This window comes from Acanthochromis polyacanthus, chromosome 23 (assembly GCF_021347895.1).
Source record: "Acanthochromis polyacanthus isolate Apoly-LR-REF ecotype Palm Island chromosome 23, KAUST_Apoly_ChrSc, whole genome shotgun sequence".
NCBI lineage: Eukaryota > Metazoa > Chordata > Actinopteri > Pomacentridae > Acanthochromis > Acanthochromis polyacanthus.
The window spans coordinates 2,901,585-2,924,272 of record NC_067135.1 but is presented as its reverse complement, the minus strand read 5'-3'; the positions used below and the strand labels follow the sequence as shown (position 1 = coordinate 2,924,272).

Here is a 22,688-nt window from a genome sequence, read left to right as displayed (position 1 = left end):
TCTAAACATGGATGTGGAGCATATGGAACAATTGTTTGCTCCACGGAGCAGAAGACATTTGTTGGTGCACGGAGCAGATGGACGTTAGATTCACCAAATGATTCATTCTGCTTTAACCCAGGATAAGTTTTACTTCCCTTTGCTTTGTTCGACAGAGTCAGACTGTACCGTTCTAATTGCTTGTTGCAGCAGCGACAGCACGGTGAATAGGCTGAGATGTACCTGTCGGTTCGTCCTCCCTCCAGGCTGAAGCGGAGGTAGTTCATTCCATCCAGATACTGTCCTGGCAGGGAGTCGTCTCCCAGCTCCCTGAGGTCCTCGGCCCTCAGATACTCCCCTCCATCGCCCGTCATCGTGTCATCGCCTTGGGAGAGCAGAGAGAGGGATTCAGACGAAGTGATAGATGAAAATAAAACTCACGAAAATGAACATTTGAGGTTTTTGGAGCAAATGTTTGTGCAAGACTATCAGTATGTAGCTCCAGTGCTAGCAAGTTAGCATGGAATATATTAGGACATGGTATGCTCCTTGCCATCTGTGTGAACTAGCTCAAAGCAGAGGACAGAAGTTTAATTAAAACCCTGGAAAAGTTGACAACAGTCTTAACACAAGGGCCATTTAGCAGCTTCTGACAGGTAATTATTGATTTCATGGCATGAGATTGAATCTTTAATCAAAACATTTAAACCACCATGGAGGGGACTAAGAAGAGGGCAGACTTCTCTTACAGTTGGAAGTCACCTACAGTTTCCAAAGTCAAAAACCCACTTTGAGTTTCAATTGGAAATAGCAGTTTGACTCATGGTTCTTAAAGACGTTCCACCTCTCATCCACGAGGCTTCTTCAGTTCTAACTGACCTAAAATGCAGAACAACATTGTGTTCCCTTATGTACCGCGTCCGTTTCAGAAACATCCCGGTGCACTTCAGACCTGGAAACACTCACAAAACACCCACATACAAGCTGAGCAGTGTTCTATAAGTAGCTCAATGCAGCGAGGTGTGTTCAGACCGATATATCGGGGAGATGTAACAACCTCCCTACAAACACACGGCATGAGGCAGGAAAACCAGCTTCTCTGCAACTAAAGGATACAAGATATTTCTTGGAGTAGGGTAATATTCTGGACAACTAAGACTGACGGTTTAAGAGGACATCACTTAGGAGAGGCAATGGAGTTCTGAAATCTCCCCAGGAAATTTCACTGCCATCAACACCTTAAGTCATCCAGGACTTGGCAGTTTCACAGCCCTTCACACCTCGGGGCGTGTGAGTCTTGGGTCATTAATAGGCCACGAGCCATGTCTTTGGAAGTGAGAATAAACAGCTGGGACTCTCTAATAGTCAGTTAGAACTGACAGTGACTGGTGAAATGTCCTCAGGAGTCAAAAGAAGTCTACTTGTCTACTGAAGCTCTTAGGATAGTGACAGAGTATGAAGCAGTGTTATGATGAAGACCTGCCAAAAATGAATGTGGACCTTGAGTTACGATTGTTCTGTCAACTCAAAACACTAGGATCTATTTATTTTCTGATGTGTTTTATGTCTGTTCCACTTATCTGCTGAGCAAACCTTCCAGATTTAGCAAATGTCAGCATACTTACCAGTTAGCTTCGCACTCCTGAGATAATAACACAGGATTGCTATAATCTACTGCATTCATATGAAGTGACTGAAGTCTCTACAGAACAACAGTTAGCAACATTCTATATCTCCCGCCCCTCTCTGTTGTGTCACACCAAACAGATGCGTGTTAAGGAAGCATTCTTTCAAGCTTGTGTTGTCTGCACGATGATGAAGCGCTACTGCTGTTCCGCTACTGTACAGCAGGGGTCACTGTTGGCTGCAGGTTACCCTGGGCCAAAATGTTCTGGATCATATTCCCCAAAACGCTGGAAATTGCACGACGCATGAAGACTTCAACTCTCAGACTCATCTGTGTTTAAAAAAAAGAGAAAAATCCAAATAAAAATGAAGCGTCATGCATCAGACATTTAGATGCTTTACATTAATGGATGAGTTGAGCTTGTGATGAAAATCTAACTGTAAATATGACATGGCAATGGTCATATTTGTAATTTAAAAAAAGAATCTGCTTAATACTAAAGAGGTTAGTCATGACTTTATTGAATTCTTGAGGAAAAAACAATCAGTCCTTTAAGTATGTTTTACATTTTCAAAGAAAAATACTGCATTTTACGAAAAATAAACTGACTAAAATCATAGTAAATATAATAAATCCTGTTATTTTAGTGGCAAACCTGGTGTGCAAACTCTGTACTGGCTGTAAGATATTTATGGATGAATATGAAACTGAAAAAAAAACATCCAAAATATAATAAGAAGTGAGTATTTTCTGAAATCTAATTTTAGTTCTTTATATATTTATGCTGAAAAGCCTAATAAAGGGGCATAAAAGGGATCATGGGATACTGTAGTATGAGTCTATATTGATGAATTATTGTATGGAAGACCATTTCTACCAAAAAAAAAGGAAAAAAAATCAAGCACTTTTTTAAATGATCTTGCAACATTTTCATTTTCTAATAGGTTAACATCAGCATATAGTTAATTTTTACAAATTATGATTTATTACCAAATTATTACTTAATATTGGTATTTACATGCAAATTATCTGCTTATAAAAACCTATAATAACATTTTTATAAATTAGCACAATCTAATAATAATAATAAGAAGAAGAAGAAGAAGAAGAAGGAGAAGAAGAAGGAGAAGAAGAAGGAGAAGAAGAAGAAGAAGACAGAAAATCTACCTGTATTTTCTGATCAAAATAAATATAAGGCCAAAATTTGGTTGTTGTCTTTTTGTTTTGCTGGGTTTGTTTGGTTTCTATTTTGAATGTTGGGTTTCAGATTCCATACAACGGACTGAAATTGTGAGTATTTCTACAAATTCAACCTCTTTTCGACATAGTGTCACAGTTACTGCCCATATTTCCTCTGAATATGCATAACCTCCATCGCAGCGTATGCTAACGTTGCCATAGCAACATGGGTCTGAGAGTGAAGCTGCAGGGTGTCGTGTTGAATGCTGTGTTTGAATTTTGGCCCAGGTCTGGTAAAAAAAAAAAAAGCATCACGCTAAGCCAGCAGAACAAGTGAGCGACATACTGTAGTTAGACAGAGATGTTCTGGTGCCAGCAGTGTACTGGCTACCTGGAGGGGGAAGAGTGTTGGAAAATTAAAACACAACGTTCACAGCCAGGCGTTTCAGACATGCTCCTCCTCCTATCACATCCCTAAAGTCGGCCAGCGTTGTATTTGAATGAGAAAAACTGAAATAACCTGCTAAAGATTCCAGAGGTACCATCAAACGGTGTAAACAACATCTCCTGACTATTACACCGAGTGGATCTTGTAATGCTAACACTAACACCCACTGATGCAGCTAACAGCCCGAGCTGACGTGGGGATTAGTTTAGCATCCTTCCAGGAAGTCAGTATTTCTTTGAATATTCTTATGGGGTTAGAAATGAGCTTTGAAGTGACAACACTGTGGGTTAAAGTCTTCCAGGGATTCATTCTGCTCATTCTCCTGGAGAACAAACATGTTCAAAACAGTACCGAGTGCAGCAGGCTTAGCTTGCAAAGCAACGTCCAATTCAAGTCCAAAGGGATGTGTTTAACAATATTGGGACACAGGTTTCTTCTGGAAAGGTAGTCGAGAACAGTAACTCAATGAGAATTAGTTAGACGGTGTCATAAACCTCCATTTTCACTGGAACAACTCCTCTGATAGCACAAAAAAAGACCAATTTGTGTGGAAGTCAATGAGAAAATTACCCTACTTCTTCCTTCATCTTGTACCTGAGCTAACATTATCCTAACGAGATACACCATACAACATTTCCGCAGCATCTATTCAAATACTAGGGGTTGCATTCGGCATGCTTAACACCAGAATCAACACCGCAAACCCTCGAAACACAGCGCCGTTCTGAGTACCTTCCTCATCCATGGAGTCGTCTGACATGACATCAGCATCAATGATTTTCCAGGCTGTAGGCGGACACCACAGTTACTCACAATCTCTTAGAACTTCAATCTTGGAAAGTGTTTGGTTCTGCTAAATGCTCCACTGTGTTCGCTAGATACCAGTGGACAGCCGGTGGAAGAGCCAATGAGCGCTGCGTTGTAAGTAGGAACCAATCTTTGGTTCCTACTTACAACGTAGCGCTCATTGGCTCCTACAGTCAGTGTAGGCACCAACCAAGACGAAATGTTGTTCGACGAAGAGTTGATCCAACTGATCCACAGTACAGTTGGACACTCTTTCCATCGGAGGACCAGAATGTGGGTACACCCCCTGTCAAAAGTTTTGAGACGCTTTCTCATTCATTTGAATGAGAAAGCGTCCTAAAACTTTTGACAGGGGGTGTAGACACTTACAGGTTCCAGTGTAACAACACGACTCACCCTCTTCATCAGAGACATCCAGTACCTCCGTCATGGTCTCCGGCACGTTCAGTTTGTGTTTCTCCGTCACCGTCTGGAAGCACAGAGGAAACATCACCGTAAATACAGTGCACACAAAAGAAGCTCAGTTCAGTACACAATCCTGGACAATACAGGTGTTGATGAAACTGTTTAAGAGAGCTGTTAGATTCAATTTCAACGTCATACATTTGGAGTGCTGTGAATTGTTTCTATTTACTAATATTATTAACAGAATGGACATAATGCTAGACAGAACTAACAGATTTTGGTTACATTTTGAAAATGTTTCAAAGTAACTGGAATAGAATAAAAAGTGACTGTAAATGTGAGTTTCTAGCTTACATTTTCATGGAAATGGAAGGCCAAAATTGACAATAAATCCCTATAGATGCTTGTGGCAGACATATGATCCAGAAGCATTTTTTAAAAAATTTTCTTTATAGCTGTTTCTCTTAATTCCAACTTGAAAGTGTCACAAATCTTCCACTGTGGGCTGCATGAGTGAACACGAGTCTTTATGCACTCCCAGCACCTGAGGAACTGAAGACCCAATGAATCGCTTTCATTACTGAGTGTAATGTTCTCGTGACAATAGGAAGCTAACATGGCTAACATCATCATTAGCTTTGATCGTACGCCCACAGATGTGAGGAAACTGTAAAGCTAAGGAACATTCAGAGATGGCGGGAGTTTTAAGAGTGATTTGAATCCAATAATCAAGAGTTGTACATGTCCCCTTGTCTTTATGTCGCCTTTTGTGCTTTAGTTAAACCTGAACTCAGCTGGTGTTTACATCTGCTTACTTCTCTCCTTCTCCCTGTGCTCACGAAAGACTGCATTTAGAAAAAGCAGAATTCTTAATAAAGCTGTTTTCATCAAGAGAGCAAGCTTAAAACGAGACGCAGTCCGTTAACACCACATGTTAACCAGCAGGAGATAAACAACTTTGCTCCGTGCTATCAATGATGGGTGCAGAGAGAGTCTTCTTCCTGAAGGGGGAGTCAAACTATACACATCGAAACCGCCTATTTGCATAAGTGATTATTTAATAATTTGCTTTGTAAGATGAAGGATAAGTAAATGTTTCAAGCTGATTTCTGACACAAATTGAACACATTCTTGCTATTTACAAAATATCCAGATGATTTTAAATGAAGTGCAGTGGTTACTTACCGTCGTCGTGGTGATGATCTCCTCAGTGACGACCCTCAGCGTGTCCACCACAGAGATGTAGCCCAGCCTCCGAGCAATTCCCAGCGCAGTGTTACCGTTCTGCACAAGAACGGAAAAGAAAACCCACATTATTCGTGTACGTAGATGTGTGCTTGTGCTTGTGTGGATGGACGTCTACTCACCACAGTGATGGCGTTGGGTTTGGCACCGTGCTGCAGCAGAACGTTAATGATGTGTGTGTTTCCCTGCTGGGCTGCCTGGTGAAGGGGAGTGTATCCATTCTGTGGGGAGAAAACAATGAGAAAATGTGAAACTGAATCTAAAAATTACACATTTTTTGTCTCATGCAAATGTTAAGATATCATAACCATTAGCCATACATTTTTTTAATAACAAACTGAAGCCCAAATTAATCTAGAAAGGTCAATACAAGGGTAAGACAACAAAAAATCAAGAGGTCTGGCAGACAGTAACAAATAAAAGATGAAAGAATTGTGGGTAACTGTGGGAAATGTAGCAGAAGGTGTGCTATTTGCTTCATCAAATGCAACACGTAGCGCTGCTGTAGCTCGATTAGCTTCAGTACCTTGGTCTTGGCGTTGACACTGGCTCCGTTCTGCAGCAGGAAATTGACCATCTTGGCATTGCCATAGTGACATGCTACAATTAGCGGGGTGTAGCCCAACTGTGAAACACAAAGATCCGTTTTAGTTCCACAAAAGCATCACAACGCACGTAAAAACACTGCAAGATACGCTGAAAGTAGATCGGAACAAGACTCTCAGTAACATAATTTGGAAGAATCTGCAGCTCTTACTTTGGTCTGCTGGTCGAGGTGGGCGCCATTCCTGGCTAGAATCTCTGCAACGGCTACTTTGTCCTCCTGAGCCGCCAGATGGAGAGCAGTCAGGCCACTCTGCAAGAGGAACACACCCACAATGGTAATGTGGCTGATGCAGCATCGCAAAGAAGACAGATCTGTCATCAGCAGCAGGTTCGATTAAGATTATAATACATGATGATTGGGTTTATATTGTAGCTAGACATTCTAAATATCCTGTAACTGAATACAAATCAGACAAATGGCAGCTTTAAGTAGCAATAACAAGAACAAACAGACCTCTCTCTCTTTCTTGCAATACTAAAGGTAGAGTTGCTGCAAGTTTCTCCCAGTTTTCTCCTCAGTACCTTGTTGGGAACGTTGACCTGGGCTTCTTTGTTCATGAGCAGGGCGGCCATGTCTGCATGACCCTCCTGAGAGGCCAGATGGAGCGGAGTGACTCCCTGCTTGGTCAAGATGTTGGTCTCTGCTCCGTACTGCAGCAACACCGTGGCGATTTCCATCTGGTTCTTCTTCGCCGCGATGTGCAAGGGGGTGTAGCCGTTCTGGATCATGAAGGACAGATGCTGGTGTTAGTGCTTCTGACTAGCATTAAAGGCCTTATTCTACAATAAATCCAATGTGGAGACCCAAATTAGTAACGAATGCATCCCATAAAACAACTCTGGTGTGAATAAAAGATCCTGCTGGTTTGTGCCACAGAGCTAGCATAGCCGCGCTAGACAACCCACGGCAACAAATTTAATTCTCTGCCAGGGTGGGTCTAGTTACCCTCCATAAGGCTCGAGGTTGGATTCTCCTAAAACTGGCCGGACCAATCACCATGAAGTGTAGAGTCAGAAGGCGGGCGTAACGAAGTGACGACAGAGGCGTGACGATTCTGACAGAAACAACCAAAAACAACTAGCCTAGCCGCGCTAGACAACCCACGGCAACGAATTTAATTCTCTGCCAGGGTCGACAACAAAAAACGACAACAGTCGTTGAGCTCCATTAGCACCGACTCTGAATAATCTTGCGCTGATTGGTTGTATACCTACCCAATTGCTGCAGAGGGATTTGATAGACAACCTTTTAGCCCGCCTCCCTCCCTGTCGAGCGTTCCTAGAGCCTTGTGCCCTCAGAACATGGGTCGAGCAGGGCTAGGCTACCACAGAGCTCTATTTATGTCCAAACACATCAGCGAGCCAAATATCAAGATTTTATACTTAGAGTTAGTTCATTTTCACAAGGATTCTTGGTGTTTTTACAGATTTCTGTTCAGAAAATGGTGTAATTTTGTGCATTTGTAGATATGCCTTGCAGACCCACTGGTGTTTTTAGGGATTGAAAGGGTTAAAACACTTTACTTCCCATCTACTATCAGGTTACAGACAGTTTTCAAAGCACAATGAGCCAACAAGATGCCAACTGCTGAACACCAGATGTGCTTCCTGTTCGGTGAAAATGGACGACTACATTTGTAGCATGATCTCCACGCATCGCTGTATCATGTCAGTGTGTTCCCATGGCTGCTAATTGCTAATAACGCTAACTCTTGACCGCTGTCACGACTTGAACACGATGAATTTTCCGCTCTTGGCTCAACCTCAGCTCTGGTCCTGTTGACTCTCACCTTGGCCATGGTTAAGGGCGACGCTCCTTTGTCCAAAAGCAGGAGCGCCACCTTCTGGTTATCGTAATGCGCTGCGACATGGAGCGGGGTGAGGCCGTTCTGTAGGGGAGGGAGGGTGAGTGCAGGTGGGTTAAACAGCTAGTTAGCGCAGCAACGATGCGGTAACACCACACACAGTTAATAAAAAAAAGTGTCACAGAGGGTAAAACTGCAGGTTTAGATGAATTAGAGTCATATTAGACAGCAGAAACTGGAAGGATCTCTGGGTGGGTCCCAAAAAAGAACATATTCAAAGGAACAAATGCATCTGGTGTAAATCGCTGTTAATCCAAATGAGGCTAGCTGGATCTAAGCTAGGCTTACCAGCGCTCCTGCAGTCAAATTATTCTCAATAAAGAAAATTTACAGACGTTTTACAATCAGCAAAACCACATAGTACATCACACACAGCATTAATTTAACAATATCTGACATTAAAGGGTGGAATAAGGGTGCTTATTTTGGGTGCTTACCTTCCCAGCAGAATCAGGAGGAGCGCGACGCTGCAGCAGGAGTTTGGCCACATCCAGGCTTCCGTACTTGGAGGCCACATGAAGGGGAGTGAAACCTTTCTGTGGAGGAAAACAACCAGAAAAGGAGCGACTGAGGAATGTGTTTCACGACAGTCAATGCTGGATATATTTGTGATCATTATAAGGGGTTTAGCATTAAGTGCTGTTAGGTGATGATGTTCCTCATTATGTAATCTCTGGAGGTTGTTTTAGTGCTGCAGGAGACGGAAAAGTCCTGGACAAACTTGGTTAACCTTCCAGTTACCATTTTAGTCCATTTTGACTTTGAAAAACACAGGTGTAACATCTCCTCTGTTCTATTTAAGTGTTACAGTAACCTCCAATTGTGTGACAGTGAACTAGGATGGACCCTGAAACAACCACTGTTAATGTTACTAAGAAAACATGCTTGTTTTTCTGTGACTTGTGATGAAAAAGGCCTTTAACAGAGCCTGTAACAGGGTAATTTCACATCCATAACAAAAGAAAACACTTCTTTATAAAGTTCTACGAGGGAAAAAATAATTATTTGCTATTCATTTTTAAAGGTGTCCATATAAAACACATGATTTGTTTATTCAGCATTCTAAAATTAGAAAATTAAAAGCTATGGTTCACAATAAATCCATTAGAGTAGCATTTAGCGACTGTAGTCTGTGTTTCGAAAGATTCAACCACAAAGAGACACAAAACGACCACAAAGAGACACAAAACGACCACAAAGAGACACAAAACAATCACAAAGAGACACAAAACTACCACAAAGAGATACAAAACAATCACAAAGTGACACAAAACAACCACAAAAAGACACAAAACGACCACAAAGAGACACAAAACAACCACAAAGAGACACAAAACGACCACAAAGAGACACAAAACGACCACAAAGAGACACAAAACTACCACAAAGTGACACAAAACAACCACAAAAAGACACAAAACGACCACAAAGAGACACAAAACAACCACAAAGAGACACAAAATGACCACAAAGAGACACAAAACAACCACAAAGAGACACAAAACAACCACAAAGAGACACAAAATGACCACAAAGTGACACAAAACAATCACAGAGACACAAAACAACCACAAAGAGACACAAAACAGTCACAGACACAAAACAACCACAAAGAGACACAAAACGACCACAAAGAGACGCAAAACAACCACAAAGAGACACAAAACAAGCACAAAGAGACACAAAACAAGCACAAAGAGACACAAAATGACCAAACGGACGCATAACGACCACAAAGAGACGCAAAATGACCACAAAGGGACACAAAACGACTACAAAGAGACACAAAACGACCACAAAGAGACACAAAACAACCACAAAGAGACACAAAACGACCGCAAAGAGACACAAAACGACCACAAAGAGACACAAAACAATCACAAAGAGACACAAAACAACCACAAAGACACAAAACGACCGCAAAGAGACACAAAACTACCACAAAGAGACACAAAACAATCACAAAGAGACACAAAACAACCACAAAGAGACACAAAACGACCACAAAGAGACACAAAACTACCACAAAGAGACACAAAACAATCACAAAGAGACTAAACAACCAAACGGACACAAAACTACCACAAAAAGATGGAAAACCACAACAAAGAGAAGCAAACTTACTTCAAAGAGACGCATAAATAAAATAAATCATATCCACTGTAAATGTCACCAGATTTTTCTAATTTTCTACTATTTCTGTTTTTTTTACTGCTTTTTCCACAAAAAAATTACACATTTGTATGGTGTAATTCTTATAATAAGGTAGTCAGCCGTTTAAAAGTCTGATTCCGGTCTTAACTTAAGCTTGACATACTGTGTTATCGCTGTGCTTTGACTTCGTAAGCGGAAAACACCCCTGATAACACTGGATGTTGCGTTTCATACTTAGATCTCATCACATAGCTCTCCCTGTGGTTCTACAACCGTCTCTTTGGTTTATTTCTTTGTACAATTAAGAGCACTGAGCCCACCGATTTGCTGATGTAACTCGAGGCAACCTTAAACCCTGAAATCCAATCATTCAGCTTCCATGTCACATTAAGGCCAGCAGAGGGGGCACTCCACCTGTTTCACAAAGCTTAACAAGCCGAGAGGAAACCACACGATCGGCGTGTTTATGACCCAACCCTGCCCATGAACGCAGCCATCCTTTGTTTGACAAACCTGGGTTATATCTGATGACATAGGTGCACAGAAATAGGAAAAAAACAGCTGGAGGGGAGAACCAGGGGAGAGAGAAAATAACTGCAATGTGAACAAAAGAAAAGAAAGGACTCATATATATGGATGGATGGATGGATGGATGGATGGATGGATGGATGGATGGTGTTGCACTTGTGTTTTGGCACAACAACTTTCATTGGTTTGTTAACAGCAGCCACGCCCTTCCTCCCCGACAGAAGCCAGGCAGAGACGCATCATAAATAGGAGATAATCCCCGACGAATACTGCTTCCCACCATGCTTCGTCTCATCCTTCCTATTACATGAATAAATTAGATGCTGAATCTGTCCTGGACTGAGAGAAAAGTCAAGATCTTCACCGTGCAACACGCTGCTGACAAACAGCGATAAATCACCACAAAGAGATGCAAAACAACCAGACACAAAACAACCAAACCTACACAAAACCACCAAAAACAGACACAAAACAACCAACCAGACACAAAATAACCACAAAGAGACACAAAACAACAACAAAGAGACACAAAATGACCACAAAGAGACACAAAACAACCAAAAACAGACACAAAACAACCAAACAGAGGCAAAATAATCACAAAGAGACACAAAACAATGACAGAGACACAAAAACAACCACAAAGAGACAAAAAACGACCACAAAGAGACACAAAACAGCCACAAAGAGAGACAAAACGACCACAAAGAGACACAACACAACCAAAAACAGACACAAAACAACCAAACAGACGCAAAATAACCACAAAGAGGACACAAAACAGCCACAAAGAGACACAAAACGACCACAAAGAGACACAAAACGACCACAAATGGACACAAAACAGCAAAAAAGAGACATAAAACAACAACAAAGAGACACAAAATGACCACAAAGAGACACAACACAACCAAAAACATACACAAAACAATCAGACGCAAAACAACCACAAAGAGACACAAAACAACAACAAAGAGACACAAAACGACGACAAAGAGACACAAAACGACCACGAAGAGACACAAAACGACCACAAATGGACGCAAAACAGCTACAAAGAGAGACAACACAACCAAAAACAGACACAAAACAACCAGACGCAAAATAATCACAGACACAAAACAACAACAAAGAGACACAAAACGACCACAAAGCCACACAAAACGACCACAGAGACACAAAACAGCCACAAAGAGACGCAAAACAACCAAACAGACGCAAAATAATCACAAAGAGACACAAAACAATGACAGAGACACAAAAACAACCACAAAGAGACTTAAAAAACACAAAGAGACACAAAACAGCCACAAAGACACAAAACAGCCACAAAGAGACACACGAACCACCACGCTTTGTCTCCTCCTTACTCTTATATGAATAAATTAGAGGCTGAATCTGTCCTAACTGAGTGAAAAGACGCTGCCGGTAAACAGCGATGAATCACTTGACGGCGCTCAGACTTCATGCAGAATTCAGAGGAGAGCAGCGGCTTTATGGATTCATCAATCATTCATCAGAAGTGGGTCAAATGGACACAGACCTGCACATATAGTAAGACTGGAACCTCTTTATGTGTCCTGATGGAGGCCCCATCTGGTCTACGGTCACTAAATGCACATCAGGACCCGACAGTGTAAAATCTGTTTAAAGTAGATTCCAGTCTGATGTAAACATGAGATCTGGATACATTCTGACGCTGATATTTCTGTCATTATGCTTACTCCTGCTGTTAAAATATGCTTTCCTGTCAACAAACACAGGATGTTTCTATCGTTGCCAAGCCAACCCTTATGCTGCTACCTGCTAGCTGTTAGCAGGTAGAGTTTGGTGCTTATTTTAGCACGTGGGGCTCATTTATTGCTCACATTGTATTTATAATTGTTAAAATGCAGTCACAGTGAGAGGAAACCACCTACACCTGCTAATATGAAGCGTAAAAAGGGGTTAAAAAGTCAGGTATACGCTGTTTTCCAGAAAGATGTAGACCTCTTCAACAGAACACGTTACACCCCCTGTCAAAAGTTTTAGGACACTTTCTCATTCAAATAAATTAGAAGCTGTCCTAAAATGTTTGACAGGGGGTGTATATTGTTCTGTACTGTTTTGACAATAACTGCAATTCTATTCTATTCTATTACACAAAAAATAAACTATTTACATGTTTAAAAATAATGTTATTCTGAATCTTTTGGCCACCATAATCATGCAGTTAAAAGCTGATACAGTGACATCCCTATCCAAACTGTGACTACTGAGTTTCACTACGTCAAACAATAAATGCCACTAAACTTCACTGGCATCAATCTTTGGTGGGCTGGGGAGGGTTTGGTAAGGCATCAGAACGACCTTCCCTCCACAGATAATCAAATATCAACCTCTGAAAACTTTTCTTAGGAGCTGGTTGAAGTTCTAAAGGTCAAATCCAAAGACGAGCATGAAACACCCGGCTCCTCCACCCACCTTAGTGGCCAGAGAGTGTGAAGCTCCGGCCTCCAGCAGGACCGAGGCAGTCTCCACCTGGCCCTCCCTGGCCGAGATGTGCAGAGGGGTGTACCCGTTGGTGGTGGCGGCATCAGGATGGGCCATGTGCTGCAGGAGGAGCTGGACGATCTCCGTCTTCCCCAGACGGGACGCGATGTGGAGGGGAGTCTGGTCCTCCTGAGCAGGAAGCAGGGGGGAGAACAGACAGTAACTTATTCTGTAGCTTGTCCTGGCACGTGTTCTCCGGTGATGACGCCACTCTTACCCGTGCTCTAGCGTCCACCATCGCTCCGTTCCTCAGCAGACATCGGACCACCTCCACCTGGCCTGCTCTGGCTGCCATGTGTAACGCCGTTTCCCCACGCTGTCGACGACGACACAGCATCAGCAGAGGGTTAAAAAAACAGCATCCACACGGTTAAACCGAGCTGCTCGCTGCAGTAGTAGTTTAAGGGGGGAGTACACCTTATATGCCTTCAAAAAATCTAAAAAAATGTAAAGTGCTTAAAGTATTCATTAGGTATCAAAGAAATGTTGTATGGTTCACAATCTTTATCTGCCATTTTCTCTAAATCTGTATTTTTTGGGACAGGCGTTACATAAAACCTAATAACTTTCAAACTATTGGAGCAATCATGCTGATTTTTTCACAGATTGTTCTTCAGACAGTACTTCTTAAAATAATGGATGCTTTTTTAAATACTTTATAATCTGACCACTTAAGACCATTTTCATTCTGGGTATAAAGAGTTATTTATATTGAAATGGTTGCTGTGGCAATAAGAAAAAGAGTTACCCCCAAAGCACCCATTATTTGTTCTACAGTAGGTTACTCTATCAAAAGGTATAACAGTCATTAACCCAAAATGTATGGACTCTGAGTAGATAGCATCTAAAGATGGGTCATGGGTCATGTTTAATTAAAGATTTTGTCCTCAGGGATCACTGCATGTAACTTCTAACTGTTAAAGTGATAATTTGCAACTCATAAGCTTTAAAATGATGTATAGCCTGTTAGATTGGTTCATATCAAACATTGTTAAGAGCCTATACAATATAATGGCTTTGCGAACCTGTGAAATAAGGTGTACTCCCCCCTTAACTTTAGAAGGCACTTTATCCCGACTGGCTCGTTTCCATCACTCACTATGTTGCTGACGTCGGGCGAAGCTCCGTTCTGCAGCAGGAGCAGGACGATGTTCAGGTGACCCATGAAGGCTGCGACGTGGATGGGAGTCAGACCAGACTGGACATGGAGGGAGAGAGGCAAATAATGTTAGACAGATGCTCATCAGATGAAGTAAAATACAAAACGGAACATTTCTAGTGTTTTCTGCCCAGAACAGGGATGTCAAAGAACAATCTAGCATTTTACTTTATCGCCAAAACAACTTGTCATGGACTAGAAATTATTTTAAATTTGTAGTTTCACGAATTTACAATCTGCAGCTAATGTCGTCTATGAAATTTTTACATTTTGAGGACCAGACTGGACCCTCTGGAGGGCTGCATGCCTGACAACTTTGGCACAGACAAATGATTCTCTAACTGCAGGGGAAACTCTGTTAATTTTACTGACATTACATACTTTTTTGCATTCTTCTCCTTCTATAGAATTCCACTTTAAAAGATAGACATCTCAGATTTCTCCATGCTGACCCTCTGTTATGTCTCTATGTTTTATTAGACGGTAAAAATGAGCTACATCCCTGTCCTCAGATTTATGTCACAGTTCATAAGGTCCACTACACGTCTTTAAAATGTTAACGTCATGACATGGCTCTATTGGCTGATAGATACACAACTTTAAACAAAAGCTGCACTCTCTGGCCTCCTACTGTAACGATAAACAGTTGAATTTATAGAAATACACAAGTTCAACTCACTACACCAGGGTTTTGTGGCTGCTACAGCCTCACATTATTTACCTGTTGTGCTAGCTATAACACATCTTATCCAGTTAAGCTTGTGAATCCAGAGGACGTTGACAAACAAAAGTCTGCTAAAGTTGGTATAATGTGACTTTAGCCGTAAATTTTTGAGGTGTTCTGCTAAAAAGTTGCCTTCAGAGTTTCAAATCCAAGAGCACAAAACATCTGTGCACCTTTTAGTCAATCGTTCTCTTAAGCAGTAACATAATGCAGAAGGTCCTCGACTTACGACGTCCTCGACTTACGGCACTTTGCCATTACGGCCCTCTGTATAAATGTTACTGGGAAATATGGCACAATTGGCATTGCATCTTGTCAGCATAAAAACATATTTCACTTACGTAACAATTTTTTAAAGTTAAGCTGCAGTTGTATATTCAAAACATGTGGTGGAGCGTTACCACATGTCACGAATTTGTAAAGTTCAGACACAAAAATGTCCTAAATATCCTAAATTGCAGCCTTTGAGATCTGTTATTCGCATTGTTTCCATTCAATTTGCCCTGCCTTAGCAGTGGGAAAAAGATGACTGCCTACATCTGCGACCATCTAGAATCGTCTCTGGTAGTCACAGCAGGTAAGAAGCATTCTTTTGCGTATCGTACCTCTGTAATAGCCTGGATAGAAGCTCCATATTTGACCAGCAGCTCCATCACCTTCACTCGGTTCTTCTTACAGGCTATGTGCAGCGGAGTGAAGCCATTCTGTGGAGCACAAACACCACAGACAACATTCAGTACACCCAAACATTCACAGCATATCCATGGATGGGTCGTTCCGTGACATCTTCGGGACCCACCAGCGCTCTGGCGTTGGGGTTGGCCCTCTTGTCCAGCAGCAGCTTGGTGACTCTGTAGTGTCCACAGTGAGCCGCCACGTGTAACGCCGTCAGGTAGTCCAGCGTGACGTCGTCCACGGGAGCCTTGTGCTGCAGGAGATGTTTGACGCATTCGATGTGGTCGCCTTGTGCTGCCATGTGGAGAGGAGACAGGCCGTTCTGATGGAGAAAGAGACAGCATTCAGCTTGGAGAATATATATATATGAGCGGCTTAATCAACTTGGAATGTTGGGGAAAATGTTGCACTTGTATAATAATATGTGTCTTTAAAGTGTTGCTCCTAACTTCAACCTGTTTCCAGCAAAGCAAATCTTCTAAAAAAGTAACAATGCATTGCTTCTCCAGCACCAAACAACTCATTGTTAGCTCTGACTGTAGTCAAGTGTTGCTCGAATGGTCATAGTTGGGTTTCTCTTTGTAACTCTGCCAGGTCTTGACCTTATTATGTAAAGTGCTACATGAATAAAATGGAATAAAATTGAAACTTAATTGAATTTATTAGCATACCAAGCTGATACAGACCAAAACAGAGTCAACAAAAGACCGATTACTTGACATACACTCATGAGGTCACTAAGAGCTCAACTCCATTTTAATGTGAATGTTGCTGGATGCGTAAATTAGCAACCATATTAACTATACCACTGAAAGGCCAAAAAACCCAAGTAATACAGCTTCAAAATTCAGTTTTAATCTCACCACTACTGAGATTGTCAATCACTACTTGACATGTTAGGGCTAGTTTCACCTCCATCAGAAGTATAAAGAAATGAGCAAACTGCACTGCTCTAGCCTGGTTACCCAGCAAGTAAGGGGTCATTGTGGGTCAAAGAATGGCTCAGCTGCTTTTAAAACCCCACAATACCTGCTGGTATGAGGGGGCTAAAGAAGCACTGAACTACCAGCAAAGCACTGGAGCTGTGTTGCTACCAAATCCGCCTGGGTATACCATTAAAGAAATAAATCACATAGCGTTGGGAAAACAGCACTGGAACACTTTGTCTGCCCTTGGAAGAAAGTGGACTATCGCCAGGTTCAGGCTATGTGGTATTTTTATCTGAAGAGATGGTCACTGTGCCACATTAGATAATTACAGTCATACATTAAATGAAAGAGGAGCCAGGAACCAACTTCCTGAAACAAGAGCCTCAACCAACAATGTCATCTGAGACAGTGAGTGTCATACTGACTGGGTTGTGATTGGAAAAAGCCAGAAAACCACCCAACTTGTTGCCTGTCCTTCCTGTCACCATGTTGGGTAGAGTTCTCCCATTTGTCAGTGTCATAGAACATTTTGTAGGAAGCTGTCATACAATGCACACAAGGCTGGTGTGTTTGTGAGGTGTTGTGAGGTGCCCAACATGCACTTATTGGCCAATATGGTTTACAGGATGGGAAATAAGGCATCAAATTGTGCATTTTTGGTCCCGATGTCCTACATCTTTCAGGTTGGGTTATAATAAGGAGAGTTTTGCTTGGACAGCCCATTCTGTAGAACATAATGGTGTGGGGGTGGGGGGGGATCTGGCTTATTGGCATTTCTCTAAACCAATCACAGTCGCTGAGGGCTGGGCAAAGCAAAGGAAGCGGCTTTAATAGGGTTTCAAAATACAGTAGGTCCTCGAATTATGACGTCCTCGACATACAGCGTTTCATGGTTACGTCGCCATCTTCCATAAATCTGTTAAAGTCTTGCTCCATCACTCCACGTTAAAACAAATTTCACACGGCTAGTCAGATAGTTATCGAGCGGAACAGACAAATCTGTCACACGCGGAGCTTTGCAAAACGGCTTTGTTTACATTCGCCGGTTGTACGCCACATACATCACAGTTTGCGAGTTCGGACTTATGTTGAAAATCGAGTGACATTGCATCGTAGGAATGGAATACCGACGTAAGCTCAGGACCCCTGTACCCTGTAGTGACAGGGGGAAATGTTGTGGTGGAACATTTGCAGAGCAGAACCATCCAACCAGTTTCATTTCTAGTGCAGGAAGTTGCTGCCCAGAGGTTGTCGTTTCCCAGGGCAAAGAAAACGGTAACACAGATCGTGGAACTGCGGGAGAATGGCAACTGAAAATGGAAGGCTTAAATCTCCCACCTACATCCAATGAATCGGACTATCATAGAGTTCATATCATGTCCCCAGCAAAAGATGTGGGTCCTGTAAAGGGTAAATGGACTTGTGTCAAACCTTGGTCCTGGCCAGTAAAGGTGCTCCTCTCTCCAGCAGCAGCTCTACAGCTGTATCATGTCCACTCCGAGCTGCACAGTGAAGGGGAGTCAGACCATCCTAGACATACAAAGAAATTCATCAGCATTCAGTACATACCAACAAAAACACATGGTGTTTCAGCTTTACTGATGTCAGTGCCCATATACAGAGATCAACTGAGGTCAATGCTTTAGCCTAAACAGGACCTTGATATCTGCTATAAAATGGTCACATATCTACACACACAGACAGTGACTAACCCAGATCGGATGTGTTTGTATCAGTTAAAACCAGCTAATAGCACGACTGTCTCGTTAGCTGGCACGCAACAGAGCCAAGGTCAGGATAAGCAGAGATAGTGCATTTAATCCGCTGACCTCCTGAGGTCAGACTGCACTGAAAACATCAGGTCACATCTGTTGATGCTAACGGACACCATCGTAATGCGTCCACCACTTAACACTACAGAAGATGTGACAGCTGCAACACTTATTGCTGTGTGTGGTTCTTTGGCTTTAAGGTGAACTGGCTCTAAAAGCAGACATCTCTGTGTTAGCTTTGGGTTTCTACGGTACTTACCCTTGTTTTAGCGTCAATCTGAGAGCCACGGTCCAGCAACAGGCGAACCATGTTGGTGTTGCCACGCTTAGAGGCCACGTGGAGTGGAGTGATCCCGTTCTGCAAACAGGACAGAACATAGTTTTTAGCAAATTTCATCTTAATTAAGCATATTATTGATTAAACATATACATATACAGCATATTTTCCAAGGTAAAAACACAAACAAGCTCAGATTTGAGCTATGAATACATCGTCTCTCTGGATTAAGACATTTTTCTGCCTCTTTGGTAGCCAGCAGCACATGGGAGAAATGCTTCAGAATATATTTTGCTTTGTTGCAGGGTGCAAAAGTGTACAAGCAGCTATTTTCATCCACATTGTTCTGGCTGTTAAAAATAGCACGTCTGAATCGCTTTTCTTGAAAGCAAAAGGACAAAATTTCTATGTGAAAAGGGTTAACCAGAGATAAAAGTCGTCATTTTGGACGGACAAGTTGTCCAGAGAAGGGGAGGGGGCTGGTATTTGTGTGTCAGACACTCGGTCTTCAGTCCATGTCTGGCCTTTTCAAAGCTCCGGTTAAAACCACTCTCACTCAGTTGTGTCTTGATCCATGAAAAGATGAGGCCCCACTTGAAGAGGGCTTCCTTTGTGTGAGTGAGTGAGTGCTTGTAGATGTTAGAGGCCACACACAGTGACTAGGCTCAGGGGAAGTGATAGATGACTGAGAACTTCACATCTGATGACTTGTATTTAGAAGAGCATTAGCAGACTTGTTAAAGGGCTGAACTGAAGAAAAAAAACATAAAACATTTGGTAAAATAAATATCAGGCAATGCTTATTTTAGTTTTAACACTCTGTTTGGTATTGGTTGCATACTTGTGTGTCAAAGCTTTGAGAAAATATATTCATGTTTTTATTTGTCTTCAACCTTCCTACTTCCCCAATCTCACCCTAACCAGTCGAGACAGACAGCTGCCTTCCCTGAGCCTGGTTCTGTCAGAGTTTTTTGGAGAGTTTTTTGCCCTTCATGTTAAAGAGTTGGGGCTTTTTGGGGGTTCCTTCCCAGTGTTACTGACTGCTTGGTCATAAGGAATCCCAATGAAACTTTGGACTGCTGGGTTCTCTGTTCTCTGGTTCTTCACCTGACTATGTGAAGTGCAATGAGATGACATGTTGTGGACTGGTGCTATATAAATCAAACTGAACTGAACTGAACTATGACCAAAATATTCGGCAAAACCTTAGATTCCATTCACTAAATGCATTTTTTTTATTTTTTTATTGAGGCGGTGTCTGCATATGGCAACTAAAGTATGGTTGAGGATGCACAATTAAATCAAGGTTAGGAGGTTGAAGTAGGTGTCAGACTAGGTTTGAGCCCACAAAACTAAAATCAAGACAGGCTCTATGTACTGCAGAAACACGTTAAACAAACTGGAGCCCCATAGGACTACTAGGTCTACCCAAACAACTTCAAATCATGTATCCACGCCGTAGGGGAGTTGAAAAGCAAAGGCGGGGTCAAAGTGAAAATCCAAGCTCCAAGAACGTGATGCCTGAGGCCAGATCACCTGTACTACCAGCAAGATCCAAGAATGTTCCAAGATGGTGACGGCTAAGATCAAAATAAGGCAATCGAAAGATGCTACAGGCACTACTGTGATGGTTAGCCAACCAAAACCCTCGGTTAAGGCTAGTGGTAAGTGTTTCCTTCATAGACTGTATATAAAGATGGACGTAGCATCTGGCTCCAGAATTGAAGCCCACCCGGAAATGTCAAAAACTTGCAATATCCCGCCGTCCGCTAGGGTTGGCTCCAAAAAGCTTTTTCTCCATAGACCCCAATTCATTTTTGGAAAAAATAAAATTTGATAGACTGATTTTCTACAGCTCAGGATTTTTTTCCCGTTAGTTTTCATGGTCAAAATGAGAGATCAGGTGGCCAATCTTAAAATAAATCAATACTGAATTTTAAATAAATGGTTAAAGTTGGCGGAGCCAGGGGGCGTGGCTATACTTGATAGACAGCAACAGAAGCCTCTGTGGTAAAATGTGGGCGGGATAAGAGAGTCCTCAGCCAATCCTGCTCCTAGTTGCTCTCCGGTCCAGTCTGTTTGATGACGCTTTTTATGTCACTGGCTCCAAAAAATCCAAAACGGCGACCAGGAAGTAGCAAAATCCGGGCTTCATTTTCTCGGCGTTGAAACCAACGGATGACGTCACGGTTAGTTCACGCCTGGTTTCCTTACAATGCTGTGTGCTCCCATGAATGGTTGAACGTGTAGGAGGTAATCAAATGGAAACGACATTCATAAGCTCTACAAGTTGAAGTCCTTGTGTAGGATTCCATTATCTGCGATGCATTACACCTACACAATAGAGGCCATCACAAAGGTGTCCTACCCTTGCCGTGAAGTCAACCGCCGCCCCTCTGTTCAGCAGGAGTGTGGCCACATTGACGTTCCCATAGTGGGCAGCGATATGCAGGGGCGTGAATCCACTCTGGAAGACAGACGGGAAAGAGACGAACACACAGAAAAGAAGACGGAGGTCAGACGTTGGATTTATCTCCACGTTCCTTAACTTTGACCCTCGCGTCTCAACCTTTCCCAGCATGCAGCAGTCGCATCAAGCATCAACGGTGAACAGAAAGTCAACTGAAAACAAAGGCAATGAAATGTCACTTGGAAAAAAAATCTCTTACATTGTTTTTTTTTTAATTGGGAAAATATGCAAGTCAGAATGTGTAGCACCCACATATAAAACCCCCGAAACAAAGACGTCACTTCCATGCAAGTTATAAATCACAAAATAAAACAACTGGATTCAACAAGAAAGGATCGAAACAAAAGCAAACGGACAGACGTACAGTACACACAGATATCGTTGACAAGATTGACATGAAGATGGACAAACTACTGGATATTATCTACCAAACATCAACACCAAATCATAGTAAAATCATAAAGTGGCACAGAACAGGGATAAAGTTTCCCATCAACAACAAAGTGCACTATGCTAACTGTACGTCAGAGGAATTAGAGTTAGCAATGGGGATATATGAGAAAAGTTAGAGATTGCACAGCAGGTTGGAGGAGTTGTGAAATTCTTGCCTTACCTTGCCATTCTGTAAGTGTGGGTCCGATTTAATGTGAAAAAGTCGTTTACAAAAGTGTGAAGAATACAGTGACTAACGTGATGGTTTCAAAACTTTACACAGTCAAAAGCTTAGAATGGTGCAAATTAAGGTAGCGTGGATGCAGCATGCTCTTCACTGCCAAATCTCTGGCCAAAAAACGTAAGACTATTTTTAAAGCTTCACAAGCTTCCCATGCCAGTATTGATTAGCGCTGTTTGTAGGAGGAAAAGACTAAAAGTTGTATAGCAGTAACTTGACAATTTCCTAAAGAAAACCATGCATTTGAAATACTTAATCTGGAAGCTGTTGAGTATGGAAGACCAGGCCTGCCAGAATAAAAATAAAGTGTTTTAATCAATTTCAATTTTCCATCCGAGTTCTCATTAGATAAAAAATGAACAACACAAATGCATAAATATGGCATTGCACAAAATGAGTAATTTTTAGTACACTCCACAGTAAGATACTTGTAAAAAAAAAAAGACAATCCAGTGATTTTTTTCCCCAAAATGGCCGACAATGTGCAATCTAAATGTGTAAGTAAACCTTTAAAAGTGAATTTGATGTTAAAAATTGAGCTTATTTTTGCTGATATCTTGAATTTGTTGAAGGTTATGGTTGCTTTATTCATATATTTGTATTTGTTTATTTATATATTATGGAAGTATTTTCT

The 22,688-nt window shown here is 41.8% G+C and overlaps 1 protein-coding gene across 6 annotated transcripts in view; it reads right to left on the bottom strand.

Annotated features, from left to right (window-relative positions):
* ank2b (ankyrin 2b, neuronal) overlaps positions 1–22,688 on the bottom strand; it is a 112,888-nt gene that overhangs the window by 42,243 nt on the left and 47,957 nt on the right. For all 6 annotated transcript variants that reach the window (XM_051943849.1, XM_051943850.1, XM_051943852.1 and 3 more), the window contains 17 exons: positions 21,280–21,378; positions 18,894–18,992; positions 18,294–18,392; positions 16,058–16,255; positions 15,864–15,962; positions 14,475–14,573; positions 13,593–13,691; positions 13,307–13,504; positions 8,599–8,697; positions 8,087–8,185; positions 6,819–7,016; positions 6,448–6,546; positions 6,217–6,315; positions 5,813–5,911; positions 5,631–5,729; positions 4,437–4,509; positions 223–364 (listed from right to left, as the gene is read on the bottom strand). In XM_051943849.1, coding sequence (XP_051799809.1) covers positions 223–364; positions 4,437–4,509; positions 5,631–5,729; positions 5,813–5,911; positions 6,217–6,315; positions 6,448–6,546; positions 6,819–7,016; positions 8,087–8,185; positions 8,599–8,697; positions 13,307–13,504; positions 13,593–13,691; positions 14,475–14,573; positions 15,864–15,962; positions 16,058–16,255; positions 18,294–18,392; positions 18,894–18,992; positions 21,280–21,378 — 1,997 coding nt within the window. The remainder of the gene's footprint in view (positions 1–222; positions 365–4,436; positions 4,510–5,630; positions 5,730–5,812; positions 5,912–6,216; positions 6,316–6,447; positions 6,547–6,818; positions 7,017–8,086; positions 8,186–8,598; positions 8,698–13,306; positions 13,505–13,592; positions 13,692–14,474; positions 14,574–15,863; positions 15,963–16,057; positions 16,256–18,293; positions 18,393–18,893; positions 18,993–21,279; positions 21,379–22,688) is intronic.